A 14,798-nucleotide genomic window follows, 5' to 3' on the forward strand; every position below is an offset into this window, starting at 1 on the left:
GGTGAGCTGGAGTGAGCGCACTTCCGACATGCCCGACCGATCAACCGATACCGTTGAGTGTATTGGACAACTAATTTATTCACATGTTGCGCACATCTGTGTGTTGGAAATATAATAAAATTATATTTGATGGTTCTAAGCAGCACACAAGAGCGATCTATTCTTTACGTGTTTGCTGGCGCTTTGTCCAGGGTTAGTTTGATCTATGGCCAATTAAATGATGATGTTGTTCTAGATAATCATCTGTGTGGGGAGTTTACAACTCTAAAGTGATGATGTTACGAGGCCTTTCGTTCTGTTGTTTGATTCATACTTCACTCCTTTCTGTTATTTCTGTTCTGTTCTGTGTTATTTATGTTTTGTCATCTTATCAGAGAATATTTAGGAATTTTCTCCAATTTCTTTGCTTAAACTTTACCTCCTCCAATAGAAACAAAATATTAGTTCAAAATATTTATTTCCTCCGAATAAAATATAGAAACAAAATAATAAAACACCTTTGCTTAGAAACTATGCTTGCACGGTACACGTTGTTTTGCTACGGCCTCTTTCACCCCCTCCGATACTTCTTGAGAATATATTAATTCTACTAAAATCTGTACATTTTTTGCTAGGCGCGCACGCTGTAACATGTGAGTCATTTGCAACCGAAAGATTTCCTACTGCGGCCCTTTGTTGGTGGATGCAAAGGATGTGCGTAAACTATTGAAAAGGTAGCAGACTATCAACGAACTGCGATCGTGCATAAAACATAAGCATGCAAAAATACACTTACAAACACACGTACATACACACACATACACACGTGCACACATGAAGAAATCGGGATAGATAACGATTGATCGAAACGAGCAGGTCCGTGTTCGAAACAAAGTGTAACGAGTGGTTCGTAGATCTGCTGTCGATCTTCACCACAGTCACAGGCACTTCTTGAACACGGAACCGACTCGCTTCTACTTTGGCCTAGTGTTGCATACATGCATGCGTAACAATTTGCAAATAAGCCTCTCTCTCTCTCTACACAAAAAGGTTTGAAGTTGGCTACTAATATTGTGAGATATTCAGTGCTTCCACTTGCTACTACTATCCGAGACGTGTCTAATGTGGTATCCCGTTGTACTTGTGTTATTAATGTCCGTTCAAGGTTTGTCTGTGCTGCGTTGCACGGTTTCAAAAATATAGCATTTATCCCTATCCTAGTTATACAACTAATATACCTTTTATGCCTGATAATACACACCTTTATACGCAGCGCCAAAAACAAAAAACACTATGCATGTAGAAAACAATGGGGAATATTGAAAACAACACGATGAAAAGTAGTGAATGATTTTGTACACATGAAGGTATGATGGAACACGGGATGATATTGTATTAATCGCGCATGCCACAACACCGGAGATGTAACACGGAGCATGTTTTGGTGATGATGAAATGATCAAAATGCAACCATCATGCATATACAGACATGTCCATTTAACCGGTTGGGTTGGTATGCGAAGATATGTTAAATAAGCGTTAAAATTAGAGTGCGATCACCAACACACCGCAATTGTTTTGTGATGAAATGAGAACGAATAACTGCGAGTTTGAAAATGGGACAATAAAATTCATAATGAAATACGATTGCTCACAGCCCTTTTCTTATGTTTCTTCGTGTTGTTTTGCCTTTGTCTAGCTACAACGTAACCAACTACTATGACGACACACACCTACAATGCCGGTGCGGGGTTCGGGGTTGGGATATGAGAGGGTTTTCTCCTTACGCCTTTGGTCATTGGGCCCTTCTTAGTTGTCTCGCATGCTTCGTTCCTTCCAAAAGGTCTAATGCTTCACGGGTGATCGTTTTCTTACCACCTAGGCTATGCTGCTGCTGTTGCTGATCGTCAAGCCTCATGCGCCTAGTGTTGCAACCGGTTCTATTCAAACGTTCCTTCTCGATCGTTTTGTGCCCGGTCGGTAACGCTAAACACCGGTTGGGAGTGGTAGTGCTAACACCAAACTCATTCGACACTAATCCTGATCGTCGCAGCTGGTGGCAGTTTTCCATTGGCAACGTACGGTGGTCGGCGGCATTCACTTTATTCCTTGGTTGAGGAGTACAGCTCAATAATTGTCCGGCCGCATTCACCACTCCATTCGAACGTAACGCTCTTCGCACAAACGTGTGATCCGTGCGATCGTCCGCCACCGTGGTGGTTTTCTCGTGCGCAATGGTGTGCTGTGGTGTTGCGCGTATTACTGTGGACGTTTTCCTTCGCTTTACAATTCCCCCGAATGGTGAGGGTTTAAGGTCCACGCGTTTGCGGCCACAATCGGTAAAGCTGGAGGAGGAAGATTGATTACGCGCCCGGGACTGACGTCGACTGCTGCGCGTTTCGTAGAAGATCGTTATGACGCGTGTAGATGGTCCCGATTTGCGCGATCGTTGCTTTACCAGCACCGGCACAACCCTTTGCTTTACGCCCGACGACGACGAGGTCGTTGAGGAGGCACTGTTTTCTTCATCGCCACTGTACCCATGGCGGTCCGTGCTGGTACTCTCACTGTCCGAGTGTGACAGCAGCACTTTCGCTGCACTGGAACCAACGTACGAGGAAGATACTTCATTGATCTGAATCCGATGACCGTGAATGGAAATGATCTGCTGAAGTGGTTGGACACCAGCAGCAACCGTGTTGGAACTGGCTTCCGGCGTTTCTTTTTCGTCCTCCTCCTCCTCGTCATCATCGTTATCGCACGAGTCTCCGGTCGAAACGGGCTCACACTTTGAAGTGTATTTGCTGCAGGTTGCCTCACAAGGCACTACGACGGTGCCATTATTGTTGGCCGGATGCCGGTAATCGTACCGTTCCATCTGGTAATCATGATAGTGAGAATCCGTGTGATGCTGCTGCTGATTGTGATATTGCTCGTCCAGCTCCATCTGGTACTGGTGATAGCTGTGATGCGTTAAACTTCTCACAGAACCGCCAATCGATTCGATCCGAGTCGGAATGTCTCCCGTTTCTTGAGAAGGTTCCCTGGTACTCGGTATGCTCCTGTTATGCTCATCGTACCCTTGCGGTGCAGGATGGTGATAATTGTGAAAGTGCTCGATAATGGCCAAATTCCCCGTGCTGTATGCTGTGCTTTCGTCCGGCTGGCGTTGCTGATGGTAATATGTGTCGGGTGAACTGCAAGACTCCAACATCTCCGCCCGCAAACGTTCCGATTTTGTTTGCAAGTTCGTCAGCGAGTAAGTTGAATCTTGAGATTGATCCGTCACGATTGTTTCACTGTCGGACGAAATGGATGAATAATCGTACATCGTTTCATCGTCCTCTTCGTGCGACACTCCCTCCACCATGGTGGCTTTGTTACGGTACGCGTCTGCAACGTTATCCTGCTCGAGACCATGCTCAGTGACCGGATGAAAGAGCGATGTGTATGAGTGGTCCGTATTTTCAAAGCTCCGGTTTAACAGCGTGTTGTATGATTCGGCAAAGCTGTCCGTGTAGGAAAGATCCTGATCCTGGTACGAGGTAGATGGAAGGGCTTGGCTGTACTGATCCACAGCTTGAAGATGGGCCATTTGGTGATGCTGCTGTTCAGGCTGCTGATGAACCGCATGGCGATTAGTTTCGTGCGCTTCCGTATCACAAAACTCCTCGTCTGCGTTGTGGTGTGAGTGCTGATAGCTGTGCTGCAATGGTAGACTATGATGCGTCGCACTGCTGTACCGTAAGCGGTCTATTTCCGGCATCGTTGGTAGTGACTTCCCGCGTGTGATGCAGTCGAACAGATGAATAATATTGCTTCCCACCGCACTTTGGCCAGCACTGAGCTGATCGCTGGCTACGTGTTGGATGGTATCTTTCACCGATTTCAACACATCCCGCTTCGGTGGTCCGGGCGGGTCAAGCATAATGATCACAACGGACGTATTGTCTGCCTTCATGTTGCTACGGTTCCACCGGTCGAGGGCTTCATTCACCAGCAGCTTGCTGGGATTTTTCCACTCATTTCCACCCTCCAGCGCGATGCGAATGTTTTCCATCTCCGCATTCCGTACGATGTCGACTGCGTTCTTCGGGGACATTACGTTCCACAAACCGTCCGTACCGAATATGAGACACCTGTCGGATGAGAAGCAGAATTTAGAAAATATGGTTCTCAATTCACCACGCGCAGTGCTCTCGGTTAGCTTACCTGTACTTTTTTGGATCGATTTCAATGACCGATACGTCAGGAACGGGACTTACAACAAACTCATCCATCGCCGAATTGTAGCTCCATAGATCTCCCAAACTTCGTGCCACGGCCAGAAACGGTATCTCATCAATCGGTGTGCTTCTTCGCACCGGACCCTTATGGCCAATGCGCGGCCTGTTCCACACCACACGCGGTACACCGGACTTAGTGACGACCTTCCCTCCGCAACTCATAATACGCATCTTCTCCGCATAACTTTCCGGTTTGTGATCTTCGGTGAGAGGTGTCGCAACCCACTTGCCGTCGTGTGCCGATTCCTTATCATTTTGGTAGCCCAATACAATGCCCGAATCGCCTACGTGACCGATGTAAATTTTCCCACGCCTTATAAACGCGATGCTGGCAGTGGTTCCTGCCGTGCTCGGCAATCCGGACGATGTTTTCGGCCATTTGTCTGTTGGAAATTGAACAGAAAAAAACACATATCTTGTAATGGTACATGAACTGTGGTGAAATTTCCCGCCCAATGGAGGCACCCTCAGTCATAAAATGCAAAATAATAATAAAACCAGCTGAAATGTCCAATTTGATTGACATTAGCGCTGTGTTGTTCGCGTATGCTATCCCCCACACAAACACACACACATATGCGTCAGGTTGCTGGTATGCGTGAGCAAGTACGCTTACGTCAACCTGTCCGATTAAATGAGTGGGAAAATTAAACAACACGAAATTTCATGAAAACGCATGCAGGATGTTGGTTAAACCATCAAAATGCCACCTTTATCGAGGCATATTCTTTACCATATGCAGCGTTGCAGCCACTTTATGGCTAGCGATAAACCAACACCAAGGAAATGAACAAGTGAAAGGCCTCCAACATTGGAAAAAGAACCCCCCACAGAATTGCATTCGTGCTACTGGATTGTAGTGTTTGTGCGAGCGCGGGGAGGGGTGGGTTGAGAGAAGTGAGTTATCTTCTACGTTGTTTACCTTGCTCGCGCCACATCGAATAGTGTGTCTGGATGTAACCTTCGCGAATGGATTTCAGTACATCCTCATCATTCTCCGACCAGAACAATTTCTGGCTGACGATCGTATTCATCAGATGCTCCTTGGCGTACAGGGACGCTTCCGCGCCGCCATGCCCGTCGTAAATTCCAAAGTACGCGTACTCCAGATTTTGGTCATTCTCCGTTTGCTGATAGGCGACGGAAAAGTAGTCCTCCTGGTACTTGCGACCACCGATCGACGTGTGGCCCGTCACACGTAAATTCACTCCGATCGACATGTGTGAATATAAAAAAATATGCACCCGCACTCGCACTGTATGTGTCACACGGCTAGGAAAACTTTCTCGCGTACACAAAAATAGAAAACAGAACAAACAACGACGATGCAGCTGAATCGATCACCGCCATCAAGGTTTGTAAAACCAGGTAGGACAGTCAGTGGATGCGTGGTTTTTCGCAGGATGCCATTTTGAAATGTCATTTTTGTCATTGGCTTGAAGGGTACATGTTGTAATTTTTTTGGGTAATTTCCATCTTGTGTCTTTATGAAATTTTATTTAAAACTTTTTGAATAAAATATTGTTCAACAGATTTTCAAAAAATACAGAAGAATTTGCAGCATACCGAACCGCTTTGAATATTGATTTGGAACGCCCACGATTCTCCGACCAGTTTGGCAACACTGTATCTTCAGGAACTGATTGTTTTGTTTGTTTGACACAAATATTGGATATCGTTTGCAAAACGATTTGTTGGAAAAAAAAACACCAACAATTTTAGATGTTATCGTACGTTGCAAATCATAATTCAGGAATATTTAACATTTAAGGACAGTATTCCATCGCACAATAGTTGTGCTGAATACACGCCAAGAACTGTTTTATCAAGAGCAATTTAAACAGGTTTCAAACCATGATTCCTGTAATTCTACGATAAAACGACTCGAAACTCGATGTAATGATCAAGGTGTCACATTGTAGCGTATTTCTGTGATATTTCTTTCCGAAATCATTTGTGTTCAGACTTGTTCTCTTTAATTATTTTGTGTCAAATTTTAAACAGTTTTATTTCCCTAATAGAATGTACCATCCTTACCTCTGTATAGCAATCAAAAATATAACCTGCATTTGTTCGTTCTGTTTCAAAACACTTTGTGTTCAGTTGGCCTACGTTCATGAATAGGTAATTACCGTTCATTGTGATTGATGGAAGATATCGTACACTTGAAACGTGACTCAGCTGTTCTTGTGCACGCTAATCATTAATATCTTAAACTAAAGGCAATGTCGCATAAGTTTTCAAAGCTCCATTTCATATTGCAGCTCGTTCTGTGTTTCGTTTTTTTTATCTGAAGATAAATTCCCTCCCTTTTGCAATCTATGATTGCATATGATCACTCATGCATGAAAAGTAATGTTCGGTTTGCGAAACTGTCTGCTATAGTAAATGATTGTCCTTGTACTTCTTCGACCATGTGCATTCGCTGTTCTCTTTCCACTCCGAGCTGCCCTCGCCATCGCCGTACAGTTCCTTCTTCCAAACGGGGACAGATTTTTTCAGCTCGTCGATGGTGAAGTGTACCGCTTCCAGGCTGGACTTTCGATGCGGCGAGCTAATCGCTATCACTACTGATGCTTCCTTGACCGGAACCGTCCCAAGCCGATGGTGTATGCCGATATGCACCACATCCGACCAACGAGCGCGAACCTCCTCACACAGCAGGTTCATCGTTTTGATGGCCATCGCTTCGTACGCTTCGTACTGCAGCAGTACCACAGATTTGCCTTCAAAGTTATCTCTCGTCGTGCCCACGAACAGTGACACTGCGCCGCAACTTTCGTGTGCCACCTGATCGTTCAGCGCTCCGACATCCAGCTTATCAAACGTTAACTTTAGATAATTCATGATCTATTGTTATGCGGTGCGTGCGTTCCTCGGTCTATCCACCGGAGATGGGCGGTATCACGGCTAGCTCGTCTCCGTTGCGTATGCGTATGGTTTCACTGAGATCCGCACAATATTGCTCGTTATGCGCTAGTATGACATTGTTGCGGATGATGGACAGGTTGAACCGATTACAGATCAGATCGAGAAGCTCGGAACACTTGATTTCAGACTGCGGGACAAGAAAATCTTCCGCCCCAGACACACCAGCTAGTTCCCGAGATTTCGCGAAAAACAACAGCTTAACCCGCACGGAATCTGGATTGCTCATAGTACGATACTGTGAAACTGAGTACACTTTTAGCAATGAGTGCAGCACATTGCCTACGATCTCTCGAATCGGGGTACGAACAGCACTGTGATTACGCCAAGCAAGCACCTGCTGAAGTGAGCCCGTTTGCGTGACAGTATCCCAGGGCTGGAAAGAACCGTTGATGATTTGTGCAAATTTATTCGATAAATTCGATTCAATTTGAGCAATATTTTATTCGAATATCAACCAACTTATACAGAAAAGCATTGCTACAACTGACCAATAATTTAAAGACATGGTCATGCATTATTTCTGTACAAATAAAACGTTGAAAAATTACTTTTTGCTGAATTTCCAAATTTGCGAGTTGATTACAAAGCAGCCCTGCACATCGAATGTCGTGGCAAATCGAACCACCAACACTTCGAACTGTACTTTTAAACGGTTTTGCATACTCTCGCACGCGGACTCTCCGCTCTCGTTTTTGTTTACAGTTTGTCTGTCAGTCTCACCGGGCGCTGTTGGAAAAATGGTGCAGGCAGGAAGGGCCGCGGCAGGTTTAAATGCCCTTGCCACCGGTCCGTTCCGTTGCCGGCATACCTATCTGTGCGGTGTACAAACGACTGCGGAACAATAGTGCGCTCTCTCGCAGCACACGGTCCACAGTACGCGGCAAACATCTGATCGATGCGGTTCATGTGATTCCGTGTGTCACGCCGATTGTTCGTTCACCAACCAGCCGGGACGGTGGCTGGTTCCTGTTGGTTTCAACTCCCTTTCTGTCCACTACCAGCTCGCTCTGGAGCCGTTTTATATGATTTGCGATCTGTTTCCCGTATTTGCCAGTGCCAAGAGCATCGTGAAAGCCGTGCGTTTCCAATTTTATGTGTATGTTGTTGCTATTTTGGATTGTTTCTTTGCTTTTAGTGTGTGTTATTTTTTGTTTGGTGAATGGGTCCTTTCACAAGCAATACTCGAAAGGCAATCGATGCGTGTCGAGCACGGTGCATGTGAGATTCGTGCCCAGGCACATTAAGCTAAGTTTGGTGTAGGAAAAAGAAATGGAAGTCCTACGGTGGAGTGAACGTAAACGCTGAACAAACATCCCTGCCGTGCCGAAGAGAAAGGCAATTCGTACATCCTTTCTCACGCCGTTCCAGGGGCACGGTCATTGCCGTGGGGCGTTTATGTGCGTTGTCTGTATGTTTGTGTGTTTCTACGTACTTTACACACACCTGTCCACTTGGGCTTGAGCACATTGCACATCGTCCTGCCGAACCGAACAGGAGACAGTAGGTTCCGAGGTTGTAATACCTGCAATAGACAAAACAGAAATAATAATTACATCCAGACTTTGCTTCCAGTGCGATAATCAGTGTTCAGTCCCCGCATATTAGCTCTGCGCCTTCGTATGTGACCTTCGCTAGCGTGTAATCTTGATCGCAACGAATTAATCCTGCGAAATGAAGTCTGGGTTTGCGTGCATTTGCTGCAGTCAACAAACACTTTGACAAATGGCCTTCCACAGTGCAAGAGTGTGTAAAAAGGGGGACAAAGTAAACTGTGCCTGCTCGATCCTAGCAACCAACCGGACAGGAAAATAGTTAAACAAAACTCCCTCATTGCTTTGTACGGGATTTACGCATACTGTATGTAGTAAATACCATTTTTTTTGTCGTATCGTTTACGCGTCGATTTTTTCCCTTTTCGAAGTACCCGTTTGACAGCATCTCCGTGGGCTTTTCTCTGCAGATGTGGGCTCACCGAAGCCCAGCGTGCGAGAGGACATTCGGGCTTTCGGAAATTCTGCAGTGCCACGACTGCAATCTCCCAGTGTGTACATTCGTGTGTGCGTGTGTGTCTCTGAGTGAGTGAGGAAAACTGGGAGATCCCGGAAGCAACACATTTCCTTTCCAATCGAACAGATACTCAAAATAGTGGTGTACAATTTATTGTTCAATTCTCACCCGCTCTCATTTTCCATCCCATCGTAGGCTATGTGCAGTTTGTGTGCGAAACCCTGTAGTGTTTGTGTGTAAAATTTGGTTGTCCGATACCATTCACGACATCGGATCTTGTTTGCCGGCGTGAGCCTTACGAACCTCTGCCTTCTCCCCTTTCCTTTCTGCCACGTGCAGTGAAAAGCACAATTGGAGCTGAAAATTCCATCCCGTGTGGTAGCAAAATTAATTTCCCCAACAGTTTACCTGAGTTGTACGCGAAAGAAGTTGACCTCACGGTTCGTTCCGCTGGCTAGAGTTTCCTCTAGGTAAGTGATTTTTTGGGAAGAGCTAATCTTATTGATAAGTTATCTTTAAGCCGGCTCGCAGACGGCAAGATGGTTGTTCATACATTAAAACAAAAACACTAAGGAGAAGAAGGCAATTGCGTTAATAATAGGATAGGTTTGCTATTTGTTTGGTATTAATCATTTGTTCCCATAAGAGAAGTTATCGCTGCTTATCAAACGCATTGATACGAATGCTGATTAAGAGAACATATTTTTAGGCCTCCCATCGTAGCTCACCGCACAGAATGGGGGTGTTGTTTTTAATTGTTTGCTGTGAAGTAACAGCACCATAAAACGATCAGCGATCTTGTCACACTTATCGGCAGTATGGCGTGTAGCCCCGGCTGGCCATTGATGTTGGTAATCGTTAAGCTTGTTAAGCCGGGTATTACGTCTTCATGGCTATATCTAAACCCGAACCAACACGATTTTGTATGGTGCAACATAGTTTAAGTGCAGTTTGGCCACTTTTCCCCACGGCAACACGGCCTTGTAGCCTAATGGTTGCGTGGGTTGCTCTGGACAAGACTTTGGAACAATAATGTTCGTATTGCATATATGTTTTAGAGAAATAGTGCTTTGTTTTTTTTTGTATAAAACCAGCACATCTATTAACTTGTCATAAAAATGGCAATCTTTCAGTCAAATATCACTTTTTAATATTGATATTATGTTATAAATTGGAGTTTTCAAAATCTGGGTCAAGTACTAGTTTTAAGTATTTTCATTCATAATATTGTTTTTTTTTACAAGACACCAATAAATATCAATTTTATAGAACCTCTAAGGCTCTGCAAACATTAAATTTAAAAATACCACAATTATTAAAAAAAAAAATTACATAGTTTTAACCTTCTTCTTAAATATGTGCTAATGAAAAGAATCTTGACATCATAATACACTATCCTGTAAAACCAAAATGACTTAAATTTACTTAACATCAAATTTGTGATGGTACATCTACTTCTGATCTACTCAAGTGTCTTCCTGAGTGTTTTCTCCTATACGTCCTTGATGTCATTATTGTACAATGCATAAAGACGGTCAAATCTCAGGGGGCTGGTCATGTCATAAGAATGACACCAGACAATCCATTTCTGTATTTTGGTTCGAAGGAGCGCAGTTTCCAAACCACAATTTCAAGGAGACATTTCAAAGGTAGTCCATAAGGTGCTAAGGCCAGGAAAAACCTCTTTAGTGTGTCTAGAACCGCAATGCGATCTTGAATATTTACATTAAATATGGATGTGCGAAAGCGATACATCACACTTGTGTCGATATTCCTGTAGAGATTTAGAGTTGAAATGCCAGCTTTCCATCCATCCGTCGTTAATTATCATTATTTGCACCCATCCACCAAAATTTATGCAACTCGAAAGTTTCGATAATTTTGGATAGTCTAATTATTACCCATACCGCCCCCCAAAGCTAAGCGTTACCATCGAACGGAAAGGGCAAAAAGCAAGTCAAAAAAAAAAAAACAGCACACGAAATTAGCAATATCAAATAAGCTAATTGACACCCATCAATCGTGCAAACAGCCAAATCACATTAACTACCTCTGATTGATAGTTTGTTAATAGTCTCCCCACGGACCGCGGAGGAACAACGCCTCAACAGGTTTTAGTGGGTTTGGAGGGGTGTCCAATGGTAATCACAAACGGTTCCGCGCGTTGGTGAAGGAATTGGACCCGCAAATACCCTGCTGTTCTGGACTGTCAAGAAACGAACGAACGCGTGCTTCCCATGTCGTCGCAAGCGTCGTGCGCCGGAGTTAGCCATCGCATGAACGGCATGAATCACATTTTCACGCAAAAACAATTAAACGTGGCAACTTAATGCATGGCCAGTGGAGGTGGTGAGGAGTTTTTAAAATAAAAATACAAAACAAAACCAGTACACCGGGCCACCATTTTACATTCACCCGACCGGCCGGGGAAGCGAAAAGGCGTGCTCGTGAAAAAGCCAATAAACTTATTATAGCCTTCACTTGCTGATGCGCGTCTCCGTGCCTGGTGCCTGCCTAGAGGGCATGTATTTTTTTTTTTCATCCTCTAATAGGTACGTTTGTTTTGTTAATTATAAAAATTCCTTCTACGGGGAAGGTGGCACTAGGCTACACTCGAAAGGGGCCTAATGAAAGGACAGTCACTACAAAGTGTGGTGGTTGGGGGGAAAATCATCGTCAGCAGGTCTCAGTTTTCATATCGCGTGCCGTGGTCGTGTTCTTCGGCAGGGCCCGCAGGACGAGAAGGCGCCGAAAGACGGAATGGCGCCGGATGGCGTCCGCAAAGTTCACCACAAAACTTTCCCTGCGTGTCTTCTCGCACCGTATGCGGCATCGGAATGACAGTTCCGAGTTCTCTGCACCTTCTCCACCAATGCTCCGAACCCCGATCGGGGAAAAAAAAAGCAGTGCCCTGTAGCAAAGCCCTGTAAAAAGCAGTGTGCTGCTGTTGTGTGGCGCGATGTGGTGTGGCGATAGCTTGGAACAGTTTTCCAACCCCAGAGTGCCCGGATTATGATGTCATTTCCTGATGGAGGATCGCCGTTGGGCACCGGGCACGTTTGATGCGTTGCTGGTATGTGTGGAAACTATTTCTTCTCTTCACCTTGCAGCAAGGCAAGACACAAGCCTCAAGGCGCCGTGGCCTAGCGTTAGATTGGCTAGGAGATTCTTTTCTTTTTGTGTGTGTTTTTTTTTAAACTTTGCCTCACCATATCATCAAGAATTATATTTTCGGTTAGCAACATACCATTCCGTGCACGATGTCACACAACAATGATAACGAGCACAAACTGTACGAGGGTTTTAGCCTCTTTGTTGGTGTGTCGCCTCCATTACGTGTCCGGCAAGAATTAGTGGATAATGTTGGCCGTTCTGCGTTATCCACTCACTAACGAGGCAAGGGCCACACTGGCAAATATCACCCGGATGACGATGACCTCTCACTTGTATGATGGTGATTCCGGCAATGTACGCAACGTTATTATGATCGTTAGACTACCGAACAACCCCACCGTACATACGGGCCACGCGAATGTCAATTCGGTGTGACAAGTCACTCCCTAGAGACTGCACAGAGTTCGCTCGGATGTGGCTGCGGTCCCCACAAATCTCGACGGATCGACAAAATGGTGTGCCTAATTGGTAGGAAATCTGCGACTGCAAAAGAGGGGAACAAAATCGATGCTTATGAAAACTGCAACGCGCTTAGTGTTTGCTTACTCTGGACGCCATAACTGGGTGAAGTTGTCCTGCTGCTTGGGAGGGGATGCAGATATGAAGGGCGAATTTCCCGGGGGCTCGGTGGATGGTACTGGTAAAGTGGTTTAACTTCAAGATTCGTTCAAACAAGCGTTAAAGCCACGAGGACATAGCATTAGTTGTGCTTTATTTATTAGCTCCTGTGACCGTGTGCTCCTTTTGTTTGTCGGAAGGATCACACTCTCTAACGGCCGGTGCCCAAGGGTGTGTGGTGTTTGAGTGTCCCAACGCTTACGCTAGAAGCTTTGCTCTTCGAATGCCGGAAAACACATTCGATACCGCTTGCAGGCATTCCTTTACGACCAGGGAGCACCAATTTGACATACTGCCAACGATCAATCCATTAGCGGCAGTACACTATCGCAATCCAACACGCAGGAAGGTCACACAATTTCCTTCAGCTCGGAAAACTTTGTTACAAATGAAAAAAAAAAACAAAACATAAAACAAAAGCGAAACGATAATGACATTTTTCATCTTGGCATTCCTTGGCTTCCCAATCAATCGATCCACTTCCGTCCGTGAGGTGGTGGTGGTGGTGGTGATGGAGGGAAGTAAACGATAAATGAGGCCAATGAGAGTTTGGAACCGGTGGGTGGAATGTAAACGCAATACCGTTTGCATGGCCGTGGCACGTCAGCGTACCATTAGGATGATAAAAGAAGTGCGTTTTTGGTTGGAAGACGTTTGGTTTTGAAGTTGGAGTTTTGTCATTTTTTGTGTTGTGTTTGTATCTACCGTGTGACAACACGTTGTCCATTGGGTCTCGCCGAGGATGTAAATATATTGTACCGCGGCAAAACAACACCACATATATCATACGCTTTTATGTGTCGTTTTTATTGTCAGCGACTGTTGCGAGTCCCGTTCCGGGGAGTTTGGTCATTTGGTTCGGTTTACGAGTACCCGAGGTTCCGGGTGGAGGAAACATATGCAAATCTTCAAAACCTACCGACGCACTATCAACAGCATCGAAACGAGGTTGCACTATATTTGGCGGCGTTTGTTTGTTTAGGGTGTAAAGCCTTCGCTTTCCTTTACATTCACCGTAACCTACATCAACGTAACACGCTTTGTTGTTGATACGACCAACAGAAACAATAGCCGCACCACAAACCTGCAGCTTGAACGGGTCGAGAATGGTGGAACCAGGTGCCAGGTATCGGGTGATGTTTGGTAGCACGAGCACCAGAAGTGGGACACCGGAAAAAAGGCCACGGAAAGCGGAAGTTTAGTCCAAGTGAATATTAAAAGCCACACACGAATGACGTACGCACCAACCCGATACTGTCTAATTTCCTTTCCCGTTTGTTTTGAAGGTCAGCACAGCACAGGGCGGGAAATGGGGTGGATTCGGTTGGAAATAGTAGGGATAGGATAGGGGTGGGAGCATCGGGACGATTAATTTTGACAACTACTTCACCAAAGTCAAGTCAACTATCCTCGAAGCCTTGCGCGAATGAACGGGACCGAGATTCGAAGGCCCAACCAGACCGGCCCACACGACGACCCTCATTCGAAGGGTTTACTCGAATTTCCACCCTTTAAGCGAGCTGGGGTTAAAGTTGGAGTTTTTTTTTCTCTTGGTGGAGTTAATTTTAATGCGTAAAGTTAGTTGGCGTCCCGCATGTCTCCGCTTGTTTGCGATCACACTTGAGGAAGGTTTGTGGTTTGTGTACTTGCGTTTAATGCTTTTCTTAGCTTATGTCTAAGCTAAGAGCAGACAAATCTAACTACAATTGTGTGTACTCGTTCTAAGTAGAGCTCCTTTTGCTTATTAAACATTAGCTTATTATTGCGAATCAACTGCACGCATGCAAATAAGGTGAAACCATA

At 45.1% G+C, this 14,798-nt stretch overlaps 3 protein-coding genes across 3 annotated transcripts; all 3 read right to left on the minus strand.

Annotated features, from left to right (window-relative positions):
• Positions 1 to 1,774: 1,774 nt before the first annotated feature.
• LOC128708752 (uncharacterized) lies at positions 1,775 to 5,485 on the minus strand. The gene is made up of 3 exons (XM_053803731.1): positions 5,188 to 5,485; positions 4,192 to 4,648; positions 1,775 to 4,118 (listed from the first exon to the last, which is right to left on the minus strand). Exons 1-3 carry the CDS (start codon positions 5,483 to 5,485, stop codon positions 1,775 to 1,777), a joined length of 3,099 nt encoding a protein of 1,032 aa, XP_053659706.1.
• A 1,159-nt stretch (positions 5,486 to 6,644) lies between these two features.
• On the minus strand, positions 6,645 to 7,112 carry LOC128707635 (molybdopterin synthase catalytic subunit). The gene has a single exon (XM_053802594.1). It carries the CDS (start codon positions 7,110 to 7,112, stop codon positions 6,645 to 6,647), a length of 468 nt encoding a protein of 155 aa, XP_053658569.1.
• Positions 7,113 to 7,146: 34 nt separating this feature from the next.
• LOC128708943 (molybdopterin synthase sulfur carrier subunit) lies at positions 7,147 to 7,422 on the minus strand. Its single transcript, XM_053803924.1, has one exon. The coding sequence runs from the start codon at positions 7,420 to 7,422 to the stop codon at positions 7,147 to 7,149; it is 276 nt and encodes a 91-aa protein (XP_053659899.1).
• Between the last annotated feature and the right edge of the window lie 7,376 nt (positions 7,423 to 14,798).

Source organism: Anopheles marshallii, chromosome 2 (assembly GCF_943734725.1).
Source record: "Anopheles marshallii chromosome 2, idAnoMarsDA_429_01, whole genome shotgun sequence".
Taxonomy (NCBI): Eukaryota; Metazoa; Arthropoda; class Insecta; order Diptera; family Culicidae; genus Anopheles; species Anopheles marshallii.